The sequence below is a fragment of the Fundulus heteroclitus genome, chromosome 14 (genome assembly GCF_011125445.2).
Source record: "Fundulus heteroclitus isolate FHET01 chromosome 14, MU-UCD_Fhet_4.1, whole genome shotgun sequence".
Classification (NCBI taxonomy): Eukaryota; Metazoa; Chordata; class Actinopteri; order Cyprinodontiformes; family Fundulidae; genus Fundulus; species Fundulus heteroclitus.
In genome coordinates, this window is record NC_046374.1 from 33,973,303 (window position 1) to 33,995,024 (window position 21,722).

Here is a 21,722-nt window from a genome sequence, read left to right on the forward strand (position 1 = left end):
CTCAGAATCCACGGTGAGTATTTACTCTCTTTACAAGTACGTCCAGACAGTTTACTTTCATGGCGACTGCGCCGGAACAAAAGCAGGGAGCTGAAGTCTGGGAATCAACAGACCAAAGACAATCTGCTAGATCTTTAAGTCTACTGCCTACCGAGAACGTACTAACCGTCCCTACGGGCTATTCTGGTTGCTGTGTACAGACGCAAGACTGACCTCTACGCACTACCTACTCTGTCGCGCATCCCAATGAAAAATACTGAAGTTGGCCGTCGTATAACGCGACAACGTCTACATACGAGCGCGGTTTTCTTCCAGGACCTCCTTTCAAGGAGTTATATATATATATATATATATAGCCTGCTGCGGATGATAATGCTTCCGTTGTTCTCTAGATGTAGACTTTCGATGCTTCCTGGCTTCTTCCGAGAAGCCGAGAACTGTATGAACCGGTACTACATGTACATGTAGGAGAAACAGTGATTCTCCTCCTCTCCGTTACACACACACACGCTCACAGAGAGAAAGAGAGAGAGAGAGGGAGAGAGGGAGAGAAAGAGAGGAGGCGGAAACCTCCATCTGCCCTGCTCGGTGACCGACCCGTCATCCTCAGGAACCGGGGAGGAGACGGATCATCTCCTCGCTTCTCTTCCCTTTATTCCCTTTACTTTATATAACACTGGGTGCAGCTGCCGGGGTAAATACGGAGGAGGGCTGAGGTGAAGAAGTAGAAACAGCAGATTTAATATGGATGAGATCTATAGTCTATATATAGGCTATGCCCCGGACTGCACCACCACCACTACCAGCAGCAGCAGCAGCAGCTCCACCGCCACCAGCTGCCCCCAATGGTACCGGTAAGTCACGGAGGGGACCAGCGGGGGATCGTCTCGTCCCGGGGCGGGTCGGTCCCCAGCTTTGACCGGGCGCTGATGCTAGCTGACCCGTGAAAATGACTTTTGAGGTCTTGTGAGGTCGGGTTACCGTTCAGCCATGTTGCGGGAGAGGAGGCGGGAGGGAAGAGGAGCGTTGGTGTGTGTGTGTGTGTGTGTGTGTGTGTGTGTGTGGTCGCGCGCTGACACCTGCCCCTGTTCCAACGGTTAGCGGGAGGCAGCGCGAGCGGAAACCGTTGGAGCAGCCGCGCATCGCTCCAACGTCCCAACCCCGGGAGATGACTTCCTGACTCCGCGTGCCGGGGAGTCTGAGTGAGCGCCGTTCAGCCATGTTGCAGCAGGAGGGAGAGAGGGGAGAGGTAACCGACCAGCTCACGTTCAGCGGGGGGGAGGAGGAGGGGGGGGGGCTCTGACACCGACCGACCGACACCGAGGGGACCGGAGGAGGGAGGGAGGGTTGTGGAGAAACTGGTGTCCGGTGAATTTTTCGCTCCCCTGCCGGATGCGGCGGCGGCAGCAGCCCGCCTGGTGTCGCCTAGAGACAGGGGCGAGAGGCTGGAAGAAACGGGGTCGAGGGCAGCGAGTACACGGGGGCGGAGAACACAGCGTGTTCCTCTCTTTTTCATTTATTTCCGGGGAAAAAAACATCGCGTTCGAGGTTAAATATATGTTTAAAATAATATGTTTGTGCTTATAGTTGTCTGAAATTTTTATTTGGTTTAAAAAAATCAGCTTGTTAATTCTACTCTAATGTTTTATTTAATTTTAGGTTATAATATTATATAAAAAAAATTATAGAATTTTTAAAAATGTGTTTTATTATTTGATCATATTGTCCTTTTGAAAGAATTAAATGTAAAATTTGGATAGCTGTGATAATATTATTTTATTTGCCTTATCCAATTTCATTTTTATTTAGCCCTTTGGTCGCTAAAATTTATTGTGTTTATAATTGTAACAATATTTTATATTTTCATTATTTCTTTTGATCACATTTTATTATGTATTGTTTTGTTAATTTATCTAATAATTACATTTTAATGTCATGTTGACAGTATTTAAAAGTTTAATTTAATCTAAACGCTGTTTTAATTTTTTCCCCTTCAAAATATTAATAAAACATATTAGTTTGATACATTTTATTGTCAAACTTTTGTATGTTTTTAATTACTTTTTTTTAACATTTATGTTGTATGATCTGCAGTTACTTTTCTGTTGATTCTTTATATTTTGTTTACTTCGTCATCTTTTGTTGGAAATGTATTAGTTGAATAATTTATATATAAGATCATTTATTCAATTTCATTGTCATATTGACAATATGTAAATCTAAAAACTTTTTTATATATATTATAGTATATATATATATATATATATATATATATATATATATATATATATATATATATATGTATGTATATTTTCTAGTGGTGTTTAGGACACAGGCAGGATTCAAGTGCATGAAGAGCTCAAGACTAACAGATGGTGGCAGGCTGAAGTGACGATTATTGATCGTAATTGATGATTGTTTGTCGGTGGGAAGGTCAGGGCGGGAGATGACACAGCAGGGTTTGTTACCATGGCGGTAACCGGAAAGATTTATCCCCTTATTATTATTAGGCTCTATCTGCTCAATAATTTATTCATTCACAGATTCACTTTGTTCGTGTCCCTCTTCTCATCCTCCCTTCCACTTTCTCACCCTTGTCCTTCCTCCTCCTCCTCTTCCTCCTCCCCGCTCGCCTTCCTCTCTCCCCTGTTTCACCTCGTTCCCCTCCATTCGTCTCTCTTCTTTCTGTCTTTCAGGTCAATGAGAGGCAGCAACAGCTCGGTGTGAAGAGCAAATCCTTCCCTCTGCAACCCCCTCCTCTCCTCCTTTCTCCACCATGCTCTCCTCACTTCCATACGTTAGGAAACACAGCCTTCTTATTTTAGCAGCACTGCCTTCCTCCTCCTCCTCCTCTTTTTCCTCCTCTTCCTTCTCTCTTGCCCTTCTCTTTCTCTGAGTTTTGACTCTTGTTTTTTTTTTTTTTTATTCTCCGTCAAACACACACACGCTGTAAGATGAAGCGTGGGTCGAGTGTGTTGCAGCCTCCCTCCGATGCAGCCAAACGACACACACACCCCGCACTCACAAAGACACACCGTAGCGACGACGCCGTCTCGCTGAGCGCGTCCAACGCATGCGCCGAGGGCACGCCGGACGCGCGTGCCGCAGGTTCGAGCCCCTTCCCGTCGGCCACCTCTCTGTTCAGCCCTGATGTCAGCACCAAGATGGCGTCTGACCTCCTCATCAGGCTGTCAGGTAGTCACCCACACTGATGCGTCCCGCTTCACGCGGCCTTTTTCATGCACGTCATCCCCGACTGGTTGTGTTGTCCTCGACGTTTTCCCGAAGACTTGGCCTGTTTTCGTTTGCTCTCATCATCACGGAGGGTGTGTTAGATATCATCCAGATTGGTCTCGTCAGGGCAAAGGGAAGCGGAACCTCTGCTAAAGAGCTCCAACAGATGTGAGGGTGGAAAAAATTGGCAAAAGTTAGCTGAAACTGGGAAGACTTAATGTAATGTTACTGACACTGTGGCGAACACGAGAAAAAGCAGCCGAATCGTTCCAGCTGGAGTTGAAGAATGACCCGACCGACGGGTAAAGCAGCAGCTACTGAGACTCCTAGCGTTGAAGCTAGCTAATCTAAACCGAGCACCTGTAAACTCGTCAGACTCATCGAGATTACAGCGAAACTACGCCATGTCATGGTACAGAGCTGCATTTAAATGGTGACCCGCCATGCCGCTACGTGCCCAAACAAGCGGTGTCCAGATATCGGTATCGGCACCAACACCAGCGTCAAGTACTCATACTCAATTCAATTCAATTCAGTTTTATTTATATAGCGCCAATTCATGAAACATGTCATCTCGAGGCACTTTACAAAGTCAAAATCAATTAGATTATACAGATTGGGTCAGATTATACAGATTGGTCAAAAATGTCCTATATAAGGGAACCAGTTGATTGCTTCAAAGTCCCGACAAGCAGCAATCACTCCCGAAGAAGCGTAAAGCTACAGGAAGAGTCGTCTGCATTGTCCATGGCTTTGCAGCAATCCCTCATACTGAGCAAGCATGAAGCGACAGTGGATACTCGTACTTGTAAAAGCAATCCGATACCAATCTTGTGCTTGATTTTCCTCTTACGCTGCGACTCAAAGGCTGGACGCCTCTCCGTACCGGGTGGTGGTGCTATTACACCAAGAGGGTGTTTGCTGACCCTCAAAAAAAGAAGAAGAGGAGATAAGTTAGCTAGCAGGAGGGGCCGAAAATTATCCGTAGTTTGGAAATATTTCAAGGTAAACACGGAGGATAGTAAAATAGGAGACTGTCTGCTGTGAAGAGGTGCAAAAATGGCGCCTTTTAACACAAGAGTTACATGAAGCATTTCAAGACTAAACATGACGCAGAATTCAACACAACCAGGATTGCAACAAGTACTCCAGAAAAATACCCGAAGTCCCAATGTATTAAGTAGTCAGAATCGGTACTTGGAAGCGGCAAGTATCTAAACTGATACTGCCAGGAAGAAACTGAAGTTACCGCCTCAAACTTTTTTTATTGTATCTGTTTTGTTATGAGACATACCAGCACAAAGTAGTGGCTAAATGTAGAATGGAAAGACAAAGGCTAAATGGAGAACATGAATTAGAGGCACCTGGTAATGCAGAGATCCACAGCTCAGGTGGGAGATTCAGGTGATCGAACAGCTATCAGTTGTGCGCCCCAAAAATCTGGCCTCTGTGGAAGCGGTACGACAAGAAAGCCATTGTTGTCAAAGAAACACCAAACACTAAACTTACAGCCAGAGCTGCAGTGGAATGGCTCAGATTAAACCAAAGGTATGTGCTGGACTGGCCTAGTCAAAGTCCAGATCTAAAGGAAATTTTAAACCTGTGGCTAGACTTGAAATTTGATTTTCAACGAAATGCATAGTCATAATTTCTGATGCGCTTGCAGGAAAACCCAACTCTAAAAAGTATCGCCTCAGGTGGCATTTCAGATCTTTTTTCCTTTAACATCGTGCCATTTTGCTTCCACCTTCCAGTTACACGCTGCCTTGTGTCGGGTCTCATCGCACCAGATCCAGTGAGACACATTAACATTTGAGATTCGAGTGGAAAAATGTTCAATAACTATGAAATACTTCGCAACGATGCTTTAATATCCTTTCAAATTAGATTGTGGAGAGCGGGTTTTGGTAGTATTTGGTGGTTAGATGCATTAGAAAAATCAATCATTTGTTATCTGAAAAGGAAACGGTTGTCCTGTGGCAAGTGCCTTTGCTGGGAGAAGGTGCCTAATCAGTTTCTGATCAGAGGTGCTAATGACTCTTTGAATGAAGCGTGGAGGTAAAGTGTCTCGTATTCTTTGCAAGTGATGGCAGAATGAGGTACGAGGGGAGCTGATTATTGTCTGTCTCTCATGAAGTCATTTTTCTTGTCCGTGAGGGAGAGGACAGAGCCATCAAAGAGGCAAAGCTCTGCATCCCAGACCTCAGTTATACCCATGAGACACAGGTCATGATGGAAAGCATAAGGAGATGGATACTAGCTGCCTCAGACATAGGAGGAAAGTAGTCAGCCGAGGTCACCGAATGGCTTGGGATACTGCAGAAAACATCACTGGGGAGAGGGACAGGTTTACCTCCTGGGCCTGTTACCTCTGCAACATCTCAGATCACTAGAAAGCAAAGGATAGCAAGCTGGAGAAGCCTTCTGAACTACCTTTCACCATTGGCAACATCTCTCACCGTTGTTGGCGGGTCATTGGTTGCACCTTCAACGTCAAAACTACTATCTCGTAGGACCATCCATCAACTATACGCACGTATCCATGCACGATTGCTGATGATTATCTCCAGCAGTCTTCGGTCAAGAGGTTGGGTCCACCATGGACAGGTCTTCAGTCCATCACAGACAACCGTGCACACTCACCTTTACCCAAGGTCAATTTGGAGAGACCAATTAATCTACCAGTAATGTCTTTGGGCTGTGTGGGAGGAAGCCAGAGTACCCAGAGATGACGTGCACACTGCCCACACTGGGATTTGTACCTTCTTGCTACAAAGCAACAGTGTTACCAACTGCACCACTGTGCAGCTTTTGTTGACCATGAAGGCTACATTTAGAAATAAAACCAAACCAAACGAGAAAATATTAGTGGGAAAACACTGATAATGTTGATGATGACAACCCCCCTCAATTAAATCAGGGTGATTATGCTTGTTTTGCCAGTGTGGAATCAAATCATGGGCAGAAGAATTAATTCTTGAAAAACAAGACTAGAAGCCTTTAATATCTCATCCTCAGCAATATTCCAAAAAAGTTAAACAACAAACACCTTTCCTACTCTGCACATTCTTGTATGAGGCGATGTGGCAAGTGAATTTCTCCATTGTGAGATCAATAAAGCCTATCTTATCTTATCTTAAACAACAGGACTTTCTTTCCCGAAGTTTGAAGACGTTTCACTTTCCATCCAGAAAGCTTTCTCAATTCAAAATGTCTGGAGTAGTGTGGAGTTCCAAGCGTTATAGTACTGCCCAACAAAGGCCTTGTTATGGCTTAGATAACACGCAAATTAAACTGAAACAGGTCCACCCCCCTTAGTAAAAGGGAGTCGTTAGGGTCATTGCTGGCCTGCAAATTGAACCGAACCTGGTCCACGCCTCTGTACGTGAGGATTGAAGTGATAATTGGAAGGAATCAACTCTATTGCTGTGACGTTTTTGAGGGTTGAGAGTTGAAACCTAAGTCCTCCTCCTCTGTTTAAGGTTGGTTTTTCACCAACCTCAGCAATGAGCCCAGTTATCGTTAAGATCTGTGCAGACCTTTGACCGTGCAGGTGTAAAGACGGTTCTGTCATTGATCACCCTGTAACCAGCGGATCTCTGTCCCTTCAGAAGCCACTCAGAAGGCCCAGATGCATCCTGGGAGCCGAGAGGAGGCGGAGCAGCAGGACGAGCCTGGTGTCGCCCTCTCACCGGACGGGCCCGGGGCGAGTCCCGAGCCGCCGTCGTTGACGCACACCCCGGAGGGCAACGCCGTCACGGACACGCTGGCTTCAGACCTGCTCAGGAAACTGGCAGGTACAGCTAGCTGGCTAAACGTTCCCAGAAAACATCAAGCAGCAGTAGTGCTGCTTGATGTTTTCTGCCTATGCGATGAAAATCCACTTCTTTAGCATGTCCAGAAGTAAAAGAGAACCCCTCATCACCTGTTTGCCCCCCTGTTGCAGAGCGCCAGGAAGTGAACGTCCACATGTTGAGGCTCAAAGAGGAAGAGGAGCCGCTGGAGGTCGACGCAATGACTCAAAATCAGCCAGTCATCGAGGAGGCCACTCATTCCACCTCGAGGGTGACGAGCCGCCATCTCTTCACCGTTAAAGCAGAAAACCAGGGCCTCGCCAGGAATAAGCCAGCTGAACAATTGCACCCTGGGGCCAAAGCGGTGGACCGGTACAACTTCGACGTTAAAACAGAAGAAGGGTTTTCTGCATCCAGCAAGGCAGACTGCTTCGGCGACGCGTCAAACGGTGTTCAGTTTCAGGTGAAAGTGGAGGATTGTGGGGCAGCTGGAGCCACGGTGGAAGGTCGCCTCCATGCCAGAGCCGCCATGGACGACCTTTTCCCCGTTAAGGCGAAGATCCCCGAGACGCGTCTGTCCGGAGCCAAGATGGGCAGCAGGTTTTTCTCTGGCGTCAAGAAGGAGAACCACTACCCGTCGGGTGCGGCGCTGGAGAACGGGCTCGTGTCCGGAGCCAAGATGGCCGCTCAGGTTTTCTCCGGAGCAAAAATAGAGGAGCAGTTTCTGTTTGGAGCCAAGATGGAGGACCAGTGCCTCAGAGCAGTTCTGTGGCAGGACATGTCAGTCAACCTGGCGTCTACGCTACTGCACCAGCTCTCCGGTAAACAAATAAATCCCTTATTTTGGTCATTTTCGGGTCGATATTTATATTTTCTTGGGACTTTTACTGTCCAGGGTTGAGACGAACTCTAAAAGGGCAGGAGGGCGAATGAACGGGAATCAGGCGTAACATTATGACCAGGTGAAACATACCTTGAGTCCTTTTAGCTGCCCCTTTATTCAGGGGTCGTCATGACTGGGCAGAGATTTTGTCCTTCCTGACGCAACCAGGATTCAAACCCAGGTCCCTGTATCATAGATCCAGACTTAGCCCGCTACACCACAGAGGGACAATACTGAATTAAATGTATGCCGATGACTATCTCTTTAATATGGTACCTGTTAACAGCATGTGTTAAAAGCTAAAAAATGGGCAAGCATAAAGCTTTGACCAGAGCCTAGAGGATCAGGTCATCTCCAAAACTCCTCTGGGAGGTTCCTGGTTTGCAGTCGTCAGGGTCTATCAAAAGTGGCGCGAGGAAAGGAAGGAGTAGTGAATGGACGACAGGGTCACAAGCGGCTGAATTCAGCTTAAATTGCACGAGAATTTGATGGTAGGTTCTCATAGAAAGGCGTCAGAAAGCAGAATGTGTCATATTTAGGTGGCAGAAGTATTCTCTGATGTCGTATTTCAGCAACAATAACTGAAAAGGAACGGTTGGATTAATTCAATTCAATTCAATTTTATTTATATAGCGCCAAATCATGAAACATGTCATCTCAAGGCACTTTACAAAGTCAAGTTAAATCATATTATACAGATTGTCAAAAATTTCCTCTCTAAGGAAACCCAGCAGGTTGCATCAAGTCTCTCCAAGCAGCATTTACTCCTCCTGAAAGAGCGTAGAGCCACAGGGAGAGTCGTCTGCATTGTCCATGGCTTTGCAGCAATCCCTCATACTGAGCAAGCATGAAGTGAGCCAATCAGAGGAGGAAGCCGGGGGGTGCCAATGGAAGCAGTAGGAAAAACTAACTTTACCAAATAAAACTAAATTCAACCTCAAGACAAATGTGAAAGTAAACTCCAAAGAATGCGACCAAACAGGGTTTTGGTTTGAGGGTTTTGTCTTTTTTTTTTTATTAGGGTTGCACGATACATATCTGCATTAACATCGGTATCGGCCAATGTCGCATTTTTTTAACGTATCTGTATCGGCCCCATAAGTAAACGGGGCCCATATCGCCAAATGACGTTTATATGTGTGTAGTTGCCATTTGTGTGTGTTTTGGGAGGGGTGGCGGTTGGCCATGTGGTTTTTGTTTGGTCATGTGACCAAACAAAAATCGAAAAATCGATACAAAGATCGATATTGATGTTTTCAAAAAACGATTTAATATCAATATTCTGGCTTTCAGTAGCGATATACCTCCCAACCCGTAGGGGGCGATATTACAGAGTGACATTGCTGTTCACAGAAAGGAAGAGCAAGTGAGGTGAATTTGCGGAACGGCCGACAGGATTTTAGAAGCACCTTCGTCCCTAAAATCAGACGTTTGGGCACATTTTTGGTTTCCGTGATACATTAAATGCATTGAACCAAATGCACTTTATTTTTATTATCAATTAATTGAACATAAATATAATATTTGGCTGGTTTTGTTGATTGAATAACTTTGAGCATTAATTTGAAAGCAATAAATATTGATATTCAAGTCAAATCAAATCAAGCTGAGCTATATCGAGAATCGAGATGATACCCAGCCCTAATTGATTTATGGGTATTTACCTGAAGCTGAGAAACAATGTTAGCGGTTCTTTTGTCAGGCTGTCGTAGGGTAGGGAATACACACACCGTTCAGTAAATACTGGTTATCAACCATAAAATCAATATCAACATCCATATCGGCCCATATTTTCACATCAGTGCATTCCTAATTTTCTATTTCTATAACTTATCTGTAATTTCATGAAAATACAGAACCACCAGGAGAAATAACCAGACCGGCCAACTTGTTGAGGCCTGCTGAGGCTTCAGCACCTGGACGTGCGTGTTTTGTGTTTGTTTATTCCTGGCAACAAACCGGGGAACCTTGACGTAATCTGACATTATAACGCGGCAGAGAAGAGAGAGAAGAGCCTAAATGTTGTCTTAGACAGTGAAGCTGTCCTGCTTGGTTCTAAACCGTGTGATAACGGAGGCTGCCATAGAGGAAGCTCATTCTGTAAGCACAGGTTAACTCGTGAGGGAATCAAATGACCTGCTTTGAGTTTAAAAGATCAAAGCAAAAGCTAAGAAGGTTGCAACTCAAACTAAGCATTAAGCATCAGCTGTCGCGATCTTTAGCTGTTAAAATGACTCGCGCTATCTGGGCTTTAATTGAAGCGAGGTCTTGTTTGCGCGCATGGAGTTGTAAAATGACTTCTCATTGGTTCTTGACAGAGAAGGTCAGTAAGTCCAGCTGTCAGCAGGTGGAGAGGATGGCGCCGCCCGTCAGAAACAGGTAGCGTCGATAATAATCGAACAAATCATGAATAATACGTCCCATGTGTGCCTGACTCTGTGTGTGTCCTTCTCTGTAGTCCTGTTGCGAAGATCGGGATGGAGCGCGTCCCCTCCTCTCCGCTGCTGGGCCTCCGAGAACCTGCTCCATATGGTAAATCGCTATCTGCTCGCTTTCACGGTTCAGCTTGAGACTCAACGTCTGCCTTTATCCACCGAATTTATTTGCCATCAGCAGAGTGTAAGCTTGACGGACTGAGCACAGAGAAACGTGTGATGGCGACAAGTGAATGGTGGCATTTGTGGCAACGTGAATTGGACGTCTTGCCCTCGTCCGGACACAAACCCATCCACAATCCACCCGAATCCGGGTTGTCTTACGCTTATCTGAGATCAGGTTGTGGAAGTAATGGTTCTAGGAAGGGAAACCCAAGAATCTCTCTCCCTCAGAGATACTCTCCTGTCCAATTAGTGGCCTGAGCAGGAGAGGAAGCGCTCCCATTTAACAGGAAGAAACCAGAAGCAGGATGAGGGCCCGCCTGCACTGCAAAAACGGTACAAAAATAGGTAAAATGTTCTTAAAGTTAGTGTATTTATCCGTTATTTGAACAGGTAAATGAGATTATCCGCCAATGGAATGAGTATTTTGACCCCTAAAATAAGATAGTTAGACATCCTGCACTTGAAATAAGATGATGGAGATGAATTGTTCCTACTTTAAGTGCAAAATTCTTATTCCATTGTCAAATCATCTTATTTACCTGCTCAAATCAAGGACAAATACACAAATTTTAAGAACATTTTGCTTATTTCTAGTTCCGTTTTTGCAGTGTGGCTGCTGCACAGCCTCAACTTAGTGAAGAAACACACAACAACCACTCTGTGGGGATGTACAGACAAAACTGTGGGCCACGATCCACTGGTGTCTGTGTTTAGTCACCTTTAAATCATTTATGGGTTTATTAGTATTATTATTATTATTACAAGGTCTTGCCATATGTAGCTATTGATTATTCTCATTGGGGTTTTGCCGTACAGGGTTCAGAGGTTTGTGTTTACTGTCCTTCTCATTTCTTGTCCTCTTTCCTCCTGTACATTTTAGTTGATTCTCTCGTGTTGATTTGAGGCTTTTTTTGCTTATGGCTTGTAAATCATTTTAAGTTTTGGTTCAGCTCCCTTTTCTGTTAATTAGTCTCCCTCCCTCAGTTTCCCTGCTCTCACTCTGCCACAGCCTCTCCTCTGATCAGCTCCTACGTCATTCTCCTCTCCTCCCTCAGTAGTTAAGCTCCCTGGTTTCTGATTGGCCATCGCTGGATTCTTGTCTTACTGTCATGGTCTTTTTTTATTATTATTATTAAAAATTATTCACTGGGCCTTTCTGGTCTGGTTCTGCCTGCATTTTTTGTGCAGAATTAAAATCCAAACATGACAACGTGTCTTGATTAAATGGCAGTTTAATGTAATAATATCCTCCCTGAAGCTCGTTACGCCTCTGTTGTCATAAAGAAATGCTCACCTCTTCATGCAGCACATGGGAGTTATTGTCTGCGATGATGATATTTCTGGGGCAAATCACGGATAAGTGATAAAGCTGTAAACATTTGGTCAATAATGTTTTATTTGAACATAACACTCACACACAAACACACGCTAGGGATGAAGATGACAGCACTGAAGCCCTCGGTTTCTCCTGCTTTGCTTCAGGATGCTGATGTCGATAACAGCCTCAAGGGGATGTTTCCTTTCAATTAAACACAGAGTCTCTGTGTGAAACTCGTCACCTGCAACTCCCAACCTCATTTTGAATTATACCAAGTGTCACTCTACCAGAATGAAGCACTAAGCACAGAGCTACCATACTGATAGAACTGAATTTAGTGAAAAACAATGTGACAGTTTAAAAAAAAAAGGTTTCTGAAATGGGAAAACGCAATGGAGAAGTCTAAACAGTGTCTGAGGCGGAGAGAGATGCCTGATCCTTCAGGGATCGTCTGCTTAATACCGATTTTTAAGTTGGATGTAAATCCTTTCCCGTGTCTGGTCCTTTTTTACAAATCGCGAGATAGTCTGGCTGCTTGAAAAGAAACATATAATGGAATGAGAAATAATTTAGGACGGCTTCAGTCATGATTTATGATGAGGTACTAGAGAGGAAAGTCTGACTGTTTGTTGAACTTTCTGGAGGAGAAGCGTGGTTTTCATTCTGGTTGTGGGTTACACTGCACCAGTACTTGGGTTGTACTCTTTAGACGTCCAGGCAGTATTTATAGGTTTTGTGGGCCTGGAGGTTTCTCCCTCTTGGTGTTTAGTGTGAGGTACATTGGCAGTAAGGGGTTTCCAGAGTGGCATCATTGTTCTCATTGCCAGCACTAAGCAAAACTCACCTGTTTGAGTGTTAAACTCCACCAGGGTTAACATTTGTGATTAATTCTGTTAATAACATACATTAACTATAAATCTGGTGTTTTGAACATGCAATGCTTGGAGGAGACCAACAGCTGATAGCCTAAACTCAGGGAGATGGATGGATGGATGGATGGATGGATGGATGGATGGATGGATGGATGGATGGATGGATGGATGGATGGATTGTTAATGGATGGATGGTTGGATGGATGGACGGAAGGAAGGATGGATGGATGGATGGATGAATGGATGGATGGATGGATGGATGGATGGATGGATGGATGGATGGATGGATAGACTGATGGATGAAGGGACGGACGAACGGATGGATGGATGGATGGATGAATGGACAGAAGGAAGGATGGATGGATGGATGGATGGATGGATGGATGGATGGATGGATGGATGGATGGATGGATTGTTAATGGATGGATGGTTAGACAGATGGATGGATGGATGGATGGATGGATGGATGGATGGATGGATGGATAGTTGGATGGATGGAAGGATGGATTGTTGATGGATGCATGGATGAATGGACAGAAGGAAGGAAGGATGGATGGATGGATGGATGGATGGATTGTTAATGGATGGACTGATGGATGGACGGACAGACGGATGGATGGATGGATGGATGGATGGATGGATGGATGGATGGATGGATGGATGGATGGATTGTTAATGGATGGACTGATGGATGGACGGACAGACGGATGGATGGATGGATGGATTGTTAATGAATGGATGGTTGAACGGATGGATGGATGGATGAATGGATGGATGGATGGATGGATGGATGGATGGATGGATGGATGGATAGACTGATGGATGGACGGACGGATGGATGGATGGATGGATGGATGGATGGATGGATGGATGGATGGATTGTTAATGGATGGATGGTTGGAAGGATGGACGGAAGGATGGATGCATGGATGAATGGACAGAAGGAAGGAAGGATGGATGGATGGACGGACGGACGGACAGACGGATGGATGGATGGATGGATGGCAGACCCGGCGGCATGGGCGGGCATTGGGGGGCCGTGCCCGCCCTGTGAGCCAGCTGTGCCCGCCCTGGACTGGAAGCTGTCTTTTGTTTTTATATATATACCTCGGAGTGGCCATCGTTCTATTAGTACTATCTTTGATGTGTCAGTCATACAATTTAACCAATCAAATCAACGACTGAAGGCAACATGCTAGCCAATCACAGATGGAGTGGGGCGGGACACCGAGTTATAGCCTTCAGTCGCCGACGCGGACGCGGTGTTCGGCTGTGGTCACCGTCGGTGTCGGTAGAGCGGGATGGAAATTTGGTCTGATTACCAAACAATTACAAAAAGTGACAACGAGACAGACAAGAGCGAGCTGGAAGCAGCGCAATTAATTACTGTTTGAAATGTCAGCACTGAAGTCTAAAGTGGAGTAAACATTGACGCTAGGAGGGTTAGCTACGACAGTTAGCAGCACCAGGAGCAGATCTACTGCCAAACTGGAGAAACTTGGGTTACTTGCAGACAGAAGGGAACTCTGCTTTGTTCTGCTCCATACCTGCTGTAATTACAGAACCTTTTTTAGTGTGAATTTTTACTTCAGTCAGTGTTCAGCCTGATCTCATGCTAATAAGCGTGTAGCTTATGCTGGACTTTGAGTCAAGACACAGCACTACAGGTTACCCTATCTCACTGATAGTTTCCAGTAACCCAACATAAAACCTGCCCAACTTAAAAGAAAAAAAAAGCGCAAATCTCAAACTCTCACGTTAAAAGCACAGAACTATTAAACACATAAGAACTATTAAACATAAGAATATGCCATTAGCACACAACTGCACTGAAGCAAAGAAAAAAACTGTGCATACGGCCTCCGAACAAAATATGCAATCAGACAACCAAATAACACACACAATCTCTTTAACAATCATGAAATATCAACCGGAAAAAAAATTATTTACAAATAGCTTCCCAACATGAGTTGTAAATCTACCTTAATATAAACTTAATTTCTCTCAGTATAGGTCAATTAAACATATCTCTTACACGCAGTCATGAAATATTTTTAAGTTGGTAAGTAGAACTCAACCCCTCCTGGGCGTTTACACTGACTAAACACTTGATTAACCATTATTCTTTTCTTGTTTTATCATACCAATCAATATTATTCATTATAACTACTATTCAATGATGATGTCAGATCGACAGATTTGACTTATTTAAAAAATAAATTGACCAGTATGAGTTGTAGGAGATGGCATTTTATTAAAATGTTTTGGTTTCCTGTCTGACGTTGACAACTATTTTGATATATTTTGTTAGTAATTCTTTCTAAAAGCCCAACAAATGTTGTGAAAAGCTTCCCATTTTTTTTTACAACCTGCCCATTAACTATTTTTGTTCCAGCTAATTGGAACAAAAATTAGGCTTTTGTGTTCAAAATTGGTTGGAAGCCTGCCTAATTTGACAAAACTGACTACACTGTTGCTATATATATATATATATATATATATATATATATATATATATATATATATATATATATATATATATATATATATGTATATATATGTATATATATATATGTAATAAAAAACTTTTTAAAGTGTGCCCCCCTAAAAAAATGGAATGCCCCCCCTGTGATTTGTTTCTGCAGCCGGGTCTGATGGATGGATGGATGGATGGATTGTTAATGAATGGATGTTGGACGGATGGATGGATAGACTGATGGATGGACGGACGGACGGATGGATGGATGGATGGATGGATTGTTGATGGATGGATGGATGGATGGATGGATGGATGGATGGATGGATGGATGGATGGATGGATGGATTGTTGATGGATGGATGGATGGTTTCCAGCCTTATAGCTGTGAACAGGTCAGGTTGTGACTCTCAGTGAAACACTGTAAACTAGTTTATTTCTATGATCTCCAGTTTATTTCTATGATTTATAGTTTATTTCTATGATCTTCAGTTTATTTCTATGATTTTCAGTTTATTTCTATGATCTTCAGTTTATTTCTATGATCTCCAGTTTATTTCTATGATCTTCAGTTTATTTCTATGATCTCCAGTTTATTTCTATGATCTTCAGTTTATTTCTATGATCTCCAGTTTATTTCTATGATCTTCAGTTTATTTCTATTATCTCCAGCTTATTTCTATGGCAGATGAAGGTTTCAGCTCTGAGGAACTTCACATCCTCAGGAAATGAACCCATGTAGCAGCCATTTGCTCCTGTGTTCAAACAACGAACACGAGTCACAGTGTTGGTCCATTTTCTCCTGAAATGAGCGTAAATCAGGCTGGAAATGGCGTCTTGAGCAGCGTCGCCCCGTGAACCCTGCAGACATGCAGATACTCTTCACACCCTCCACACGTGTGAAATCTGAAGTGAGGACGGAGGCAGGTTCAGACAGAGGACTTCGTTAATTACCCTCCATCAGAATCCACTCTGGGGTCACTGCAGACAGCTTCATTTCAGTTTCCGCCAGCACAAACGGTCCTGAATGAAGCATCTTCAGTGAATTGTTTTATTCAGTTAGCCTGCAGCAGGTTTTTGTTGTCCCTCTTATTTGTAATGTTATTAGTTTTTAATGACCGTCTTCTGCCGCGCTGCTTTTGTTTTGGGTTATAGATTCATGATCCCGCCGCTTTGTCCTGTGGGTTTATAATAAAGATGCTAGTGAGGTTAAATTACCTAGTCAACAGCAACAACTCCCTAATGGATTAAATCATTAATCGGTTTATTTCGTGAATCTGTTTCTGTTTTTATGAGCACACAATTTGCTTTTTTCTCCCACAGAAACGCAAACCCACGCCGTTAGAGATCAAACCACAGCTTCTTCTTACTTCTTCAGGTAACACTCAAATATTCTGTCCTTTTACTTTTCAAAGCTCGAGGAAAACCCACTGAGCTATATTATACACTGGAGTGCTAATCATCGTCTGTTAGAAAGAATTGCTTTGAAGCCACCAGCCGCCATATTGGTACTCCCTATTTCCCCCCAGTAACTAGGGAATATGTGCGCTACAGCATCGAATAACGAGGATTTTCTCATGTTCAGGGGGGGCTTAAGACTTTTAAAATGTCAAATGCCATATACTTTTATGTTATGTTCTAAAACTATCAAGTACTGAGAAAGTCATGTGTTGAAATATTTTGCATTTTATTCATTTAAATATATATGTTTAACATTTATAAATATATAAATAACAATATACAAAAACATATATTTACATATGTGTATACATATATACATATACACATACTTATATATACATATATATATTTAATATGAATAACATGTAAAATATTTCAGCACCTAATTTCCTAGTAGTTGATAGTGTTAGTACATCCTTGCTGAGCCGTTTAAGCTGGTGTAACTAATAGTTCGGAGTTTGTGATCAAAGTGAGAGTCTAATACTGGAATGTGTTTAAGTGTAGTTTCTGCCTCAAGAGTCTTTTCTTACTTAAGAAGTCCATCCATCCATCCATTTTCTAAACCGCTTTATCCCTCATGGGGTCGCGGGGGGTGCTGGTGCCTATCTCCAACGTTCACTGGGCGAGAGGCAGGGTACTTAAGAAGTCATCAATTAAAAAAAAAGACCACTTCTCCAGGGTAAAGGACTGGGAGGACCACCAACAGGGGGCGGTAAACTTTACACCTTCCACCTACCAATGTTACCCTACTTTGTGTTGGCCTATCAAATAAAATAATTTTAAGGCCCTGTCCACACAGAGACGAGGCTAGGTGTGTCTGCAAAGCTATTTTTGTCATTTAGGCCGTGCGTCCACATGTATGCGACGTTTTGAGAGATTGTAAACGTTAATTTTTTAAACTGGGTCCCAGAGTCGTTACATTTATAAACAGCAGTTTCATTTTTCCACACATAATCGTGTGCCGCATCTTTACTTCGTAGCTTCGCCTCTCTCTGTCACCCCCATGCGCCTCACTTTAGCAAACATCAACAAAGATGGCGCCGTCGGTGTCGCAGCTTTGATATAGCTGTTAGTAGGATCCTCGGACTTGTACGTTTTAACGAACCCTCGCTACACCGCTTGTCCCCTGCCACCCTGAATAAAGATCAAGTTTAACATGCTTAAATGCTGGAGTCTAATCCCCCACCACGGCGCTGTGTTAGCTTTACATGGGTTGTCTGTGCATGCCTGGTGTTTTATGTGTGATTTATTCACACTGTCACAGCGCCACCAATGGGCCTGGCATACATACTACAGCCATTTCAATTTGTGCCGCGTCCTCTCGTGTGGACGCCCATTTATTTTCTTAATCGTTTATGAAAATTTGTCATGTTCGTCTGTCTCTGTGTAGACAAGGCCTAAACACATTAGGATTTTAACATTTTACCACTTTCCTGAATAGCGGAGTATCTCTGATTGGTTGCAAAAACTGCCTACAAATGCAGGTAAACGTGGACTGACTGTCTTTGTCTTTACAAGTTATTTAGTGAAAATGTTTTTTTTAGATTTTATTTGTAGGTTTGCGTAAACCACAAATACACAATCAAGTAAGTTTCAAGTAATAAAAAATATTTACTAGAACACTTACCAGAGTCTGATATACTGTATATCCAATGTGTATATTTTCTGACGTCTAAAACCAAATATGGCTTTCATGCACATCAATCACAGAAATAAATCCAGTAACAGTTTATTAGCACTTCTTACGTTTTTCATGGTGTGTAATGAGTTGCATGCATAGCACAGTGCTATCTCTGTGTAACGATCATGTTGCTGCTGCAGTTGAATCCATAAAATTCTTAATTTTACAGATTATAAGATGCATTAAATATTCTTCCTAAGTGTGTAATATCACTCCGCCTCTCCGCGTACACACATATTACCTGAGAGGGAGAGCTATCCGTCTCTGTGGGGAGGACAGAGTAGCTGGACTACACTGCCCTGTTTCTAACATAAGGCCATAATAAACATAACTTTTATATTGAATTAACTTAATAGGTTTTGTTGCTAGCGTGTACTCGAGGCTGCCTTACGTGAATGCACTTCTAATTTAGACATTACAGTCAGGCAGTCTTGTAGACAGCTCAGGGGTCCTATCAGGTTGCGAGATTGTGTACCGTAATGCTCCGAATATTCATTAAGCGTAGCGGCGTCATTGCTAATCAAAGTCATATTTAGACATTTTAACAGATTTTTTATAGCATTGTACCACATAAAATTGGTCAGTAAGCACAACGGTAATCATATACAAGGCACACCATCAATTTTTGAGAGAATTTAGGAATTTTAAGTGTGCCGTATAGTCCGAAAAATACTGTAGTATCCTCTTGTGTTACTAAATGTCTTCAGTCTAATCGTCCAGCTTAACAATCAGTTATTCCTGCTGGTTTTACTTTTCCACTTCATAGAAATATGTTGTATTGTGTAAGAGCCTGAACTTACATGAGAATCACTATCTTGTATTACTTAATACTGCCAAGGGGAGAAGGAGTTAATCGAGGTATGTGATTATGGGAGTGTGTGTGGTAGTGTGATGTGTATGTTCCCACCCCACGACTTAGAATAAAAAAACAGTTTAAATAAACAATTATGTTTTATTAGAGCTCTAAGCTCAGAGACTGGTAAATGTAAATGAAATAATAAAATAGTTTGTTTTCATTGAAACAATAGGACAGTAAAAAAAAAAATAAAAATAAAGAAAATTGTCTCCAGTAATTAACATAAAATTATGTTACCAAATAGCGTTCAGAGGCACCTGAACACACCCTGTTCCGGGTGAACCAAACTCTTATTTTGAAATCAACATTAGAAACTCCAAGCCATCAAATATGTCCTGCGACCGTACTAACTGAAATGATGAATCATTTAACAGTTCACCCCGGTTGGAAATGTGTAAACCTTGGTAAGCCAACCCCAATTTACTCACTAGAACTACCAAAGAGGAAACTACCACCACATAAATGAAATAACATGAATGTTACCATTAGTCTAGGCATACACATGCATCACCACCATACAATAAAACAATACAGGCAATAACGTCACGGTGTCCCGACTGTCCATTAACGCAACAGTAAGCACAGTTCCTTTAAATCAAATATCCTTCCTCCGTTCTGTGAGGCTCTGCTCAGTAGGCGCACAAAAGTTCTGTCTTTAAGGTGTTAAAAAACTCCTTAACGCAATGCTGCCTTCCGTGAAGTCAGGTGGCAGGGTATACTCACAGTCCGGTGAAGAGGGGAGAGGGGAGGAGGGAGGAGGAAATGTTCGACCTGTTCGGATCGGAGCAGACCAATGTTCATGGACCCCGGCGCCGTCTTCTCGCCGAGACTCGCCAGCTGTCACCACTCGCACGGTTTCAACATCCGAACTTGCTTAGGACAAGGTTGCCTGTCAAACATGGAACTTTACTGCGCCAAACTCCTCTGGTTGCCGGTACCCGCTGCCATGTTTTTCATTCTCTCTTTCTTCTCCTCATTTCCCCGCCTCCCTGTTTTCCCTCCAAACCTGACGTCTTCTCTCATTGGCCGAGCGGCAAGTCACTCTCTTCCCCACATTCCCCCTTTTCAAACCCTGCCACCACCAAGACTTCCCGGCAGCACTGAACCATGTTGATCAATGTCCACTCGTACATTATAGTCCAGGTGTGCCACCGGAGAGCTTTCTCTTCTTTTCTTCATCAAACATACACAAAAGTAGCATACAGGGCAAGAACATGAACATGTAACAGCAAAACGGAACATACACTTAATTCAAGATATAGTCTTTGAATCTAAGGGGAAGCTGACCCCTAGAACTTCTCTGGGGCCTAGTAGGTAGAGGCTGATTTTCACCATCAATACTTGACTCATCTGCATCGTCAAAAGACGCATCTGACTCCACTTCAGTACAGTGGTCTCCCATTATACCCGAATGTTCACTATTGTCTTCCCTCCCACTTGTGTCAGCGTCTCTGTGTGGTGTACTGCTGGATGTACTGTGGGTGGGTGAGTGCAGCATTTGAGGCTTCGGGTGAGTGTCAGGCAGTTGTTGGTTAGGAGGGGTAGGGACCGGGCTATGTGGCACATAAATCATGTCAGCATCATCAGACATGAACTCATCTGGGGCCCTACGTGAATGACAGGGTCGGGGACTTTTCTGCAACCTGGGGCACTCGAAAGTGCTGGGCTTCAATTGATCCCTGTGCACTACCCGCGTAGGGCCGCCAGCCTCTGGCTTGATGGTAAAAACTGGCATATCAGGGTGGTTTTGTGCCACCACAAGGAAGGGCTCTGATTCCCATCTATCCTGAATTTTATTTCTCCCTCTTGGGCGATGGTTCCGCAGAAGGACCCTGTCTCCAGGCCTGAGGAGTGCTCCGCGCGCTTTGCGATCATACATCCTTTTCCGTCTTATGGAGGCATCCTGCCCAGCTCGCCGAGCTGCGTCTGCAGCTGTCTGCAGTCGCTGGTGATGACCCAGGACCCATTCATCAAGGTTTTCCGCATCGCTCACTTCCAGGTCCTTGCCTCCCAATATGTCCCGAGGTAGCCGTGCATCCCTCCCAAAGAGCAGATAGAAAGGGGAATACCCAGTTGAGCGATGCACATGACTATTATAAGCCAGGGTCAACTCTGGGAGATGTTCTCTCCAGTTTCTTTTCTTTTCAGTGGGGAGGGACCTGAGCATGTCGTGCATCGTTCTGTTAAAACGTTCACACTGGGCATTTCCCTGGGGGTGGTAGGGAGTCGTCCGGCTCTTGGCAATTCCATATACCCGACAGAGATCTTTAATGACACTGGCTTCAAAGTTCCGGCCCTGGTCGGAATGTAACCTCGCGGGACAGCCATAATAAACAAACCAATTCTGGACAATTGCATTGGCAGTTGTCCTTGCCGTTTGATCTTTGGTAGGAACCGCAATGGTGAACCTTGTGAACATATCGGTAAGCACAAGGACATTTTCATACCCCCCGACCGACGGCTCCAAAAGGGTATAGTCCATTGCCAGCACTTCCAAAGGGGCGACAACATTGGTACAAGTCATTGGCGCCTGAGCCTTGGGGAACA

The 21,722-nt window shown here is 43.8% G+C and overlaps 1 protein-coding gene across 1 annotated transcript in view; it reads left to right on the forward strand.

The window, feature by feature from the left end:
• The first annotated feature begins 557 nt into the window (after positions 1-557).
• The window catches only part of LOC105921310, a 40,511-nt gene continuing 19,346 nt past the window's right edge, over positions 558-21,722 (forward strand). Inside the window, exons 1-7 of the mRNA XM_036146826.1 lie at positions 558-854; positions 2,955-3,195; positions 6,846-7,031; positions 7,181-7,849; positions 10,230-10,290; positions 10,370-10,443; positions 16,501-16,555. Of these exons, the coding sequence (XP_036002719.1) occupies positions 846-854; positions 2,955-3,195; positions 6,846-7,031; positions 7,181-7,849; positions 10,230-10,290; positions 10,370-10,443; positions 16,501-16,555 (1,295 nt within the window). The 5' untranslated portion in view covers positions 558-845. The remainder of the gene's footprint in view (positions 855-2,954; positions 3,196-6,845; positions 7,032-7,180; positions 7,850-10,229; positions 10,291-10,369; positions 10,444-16,500; positions 16,556-21,722) is intronic.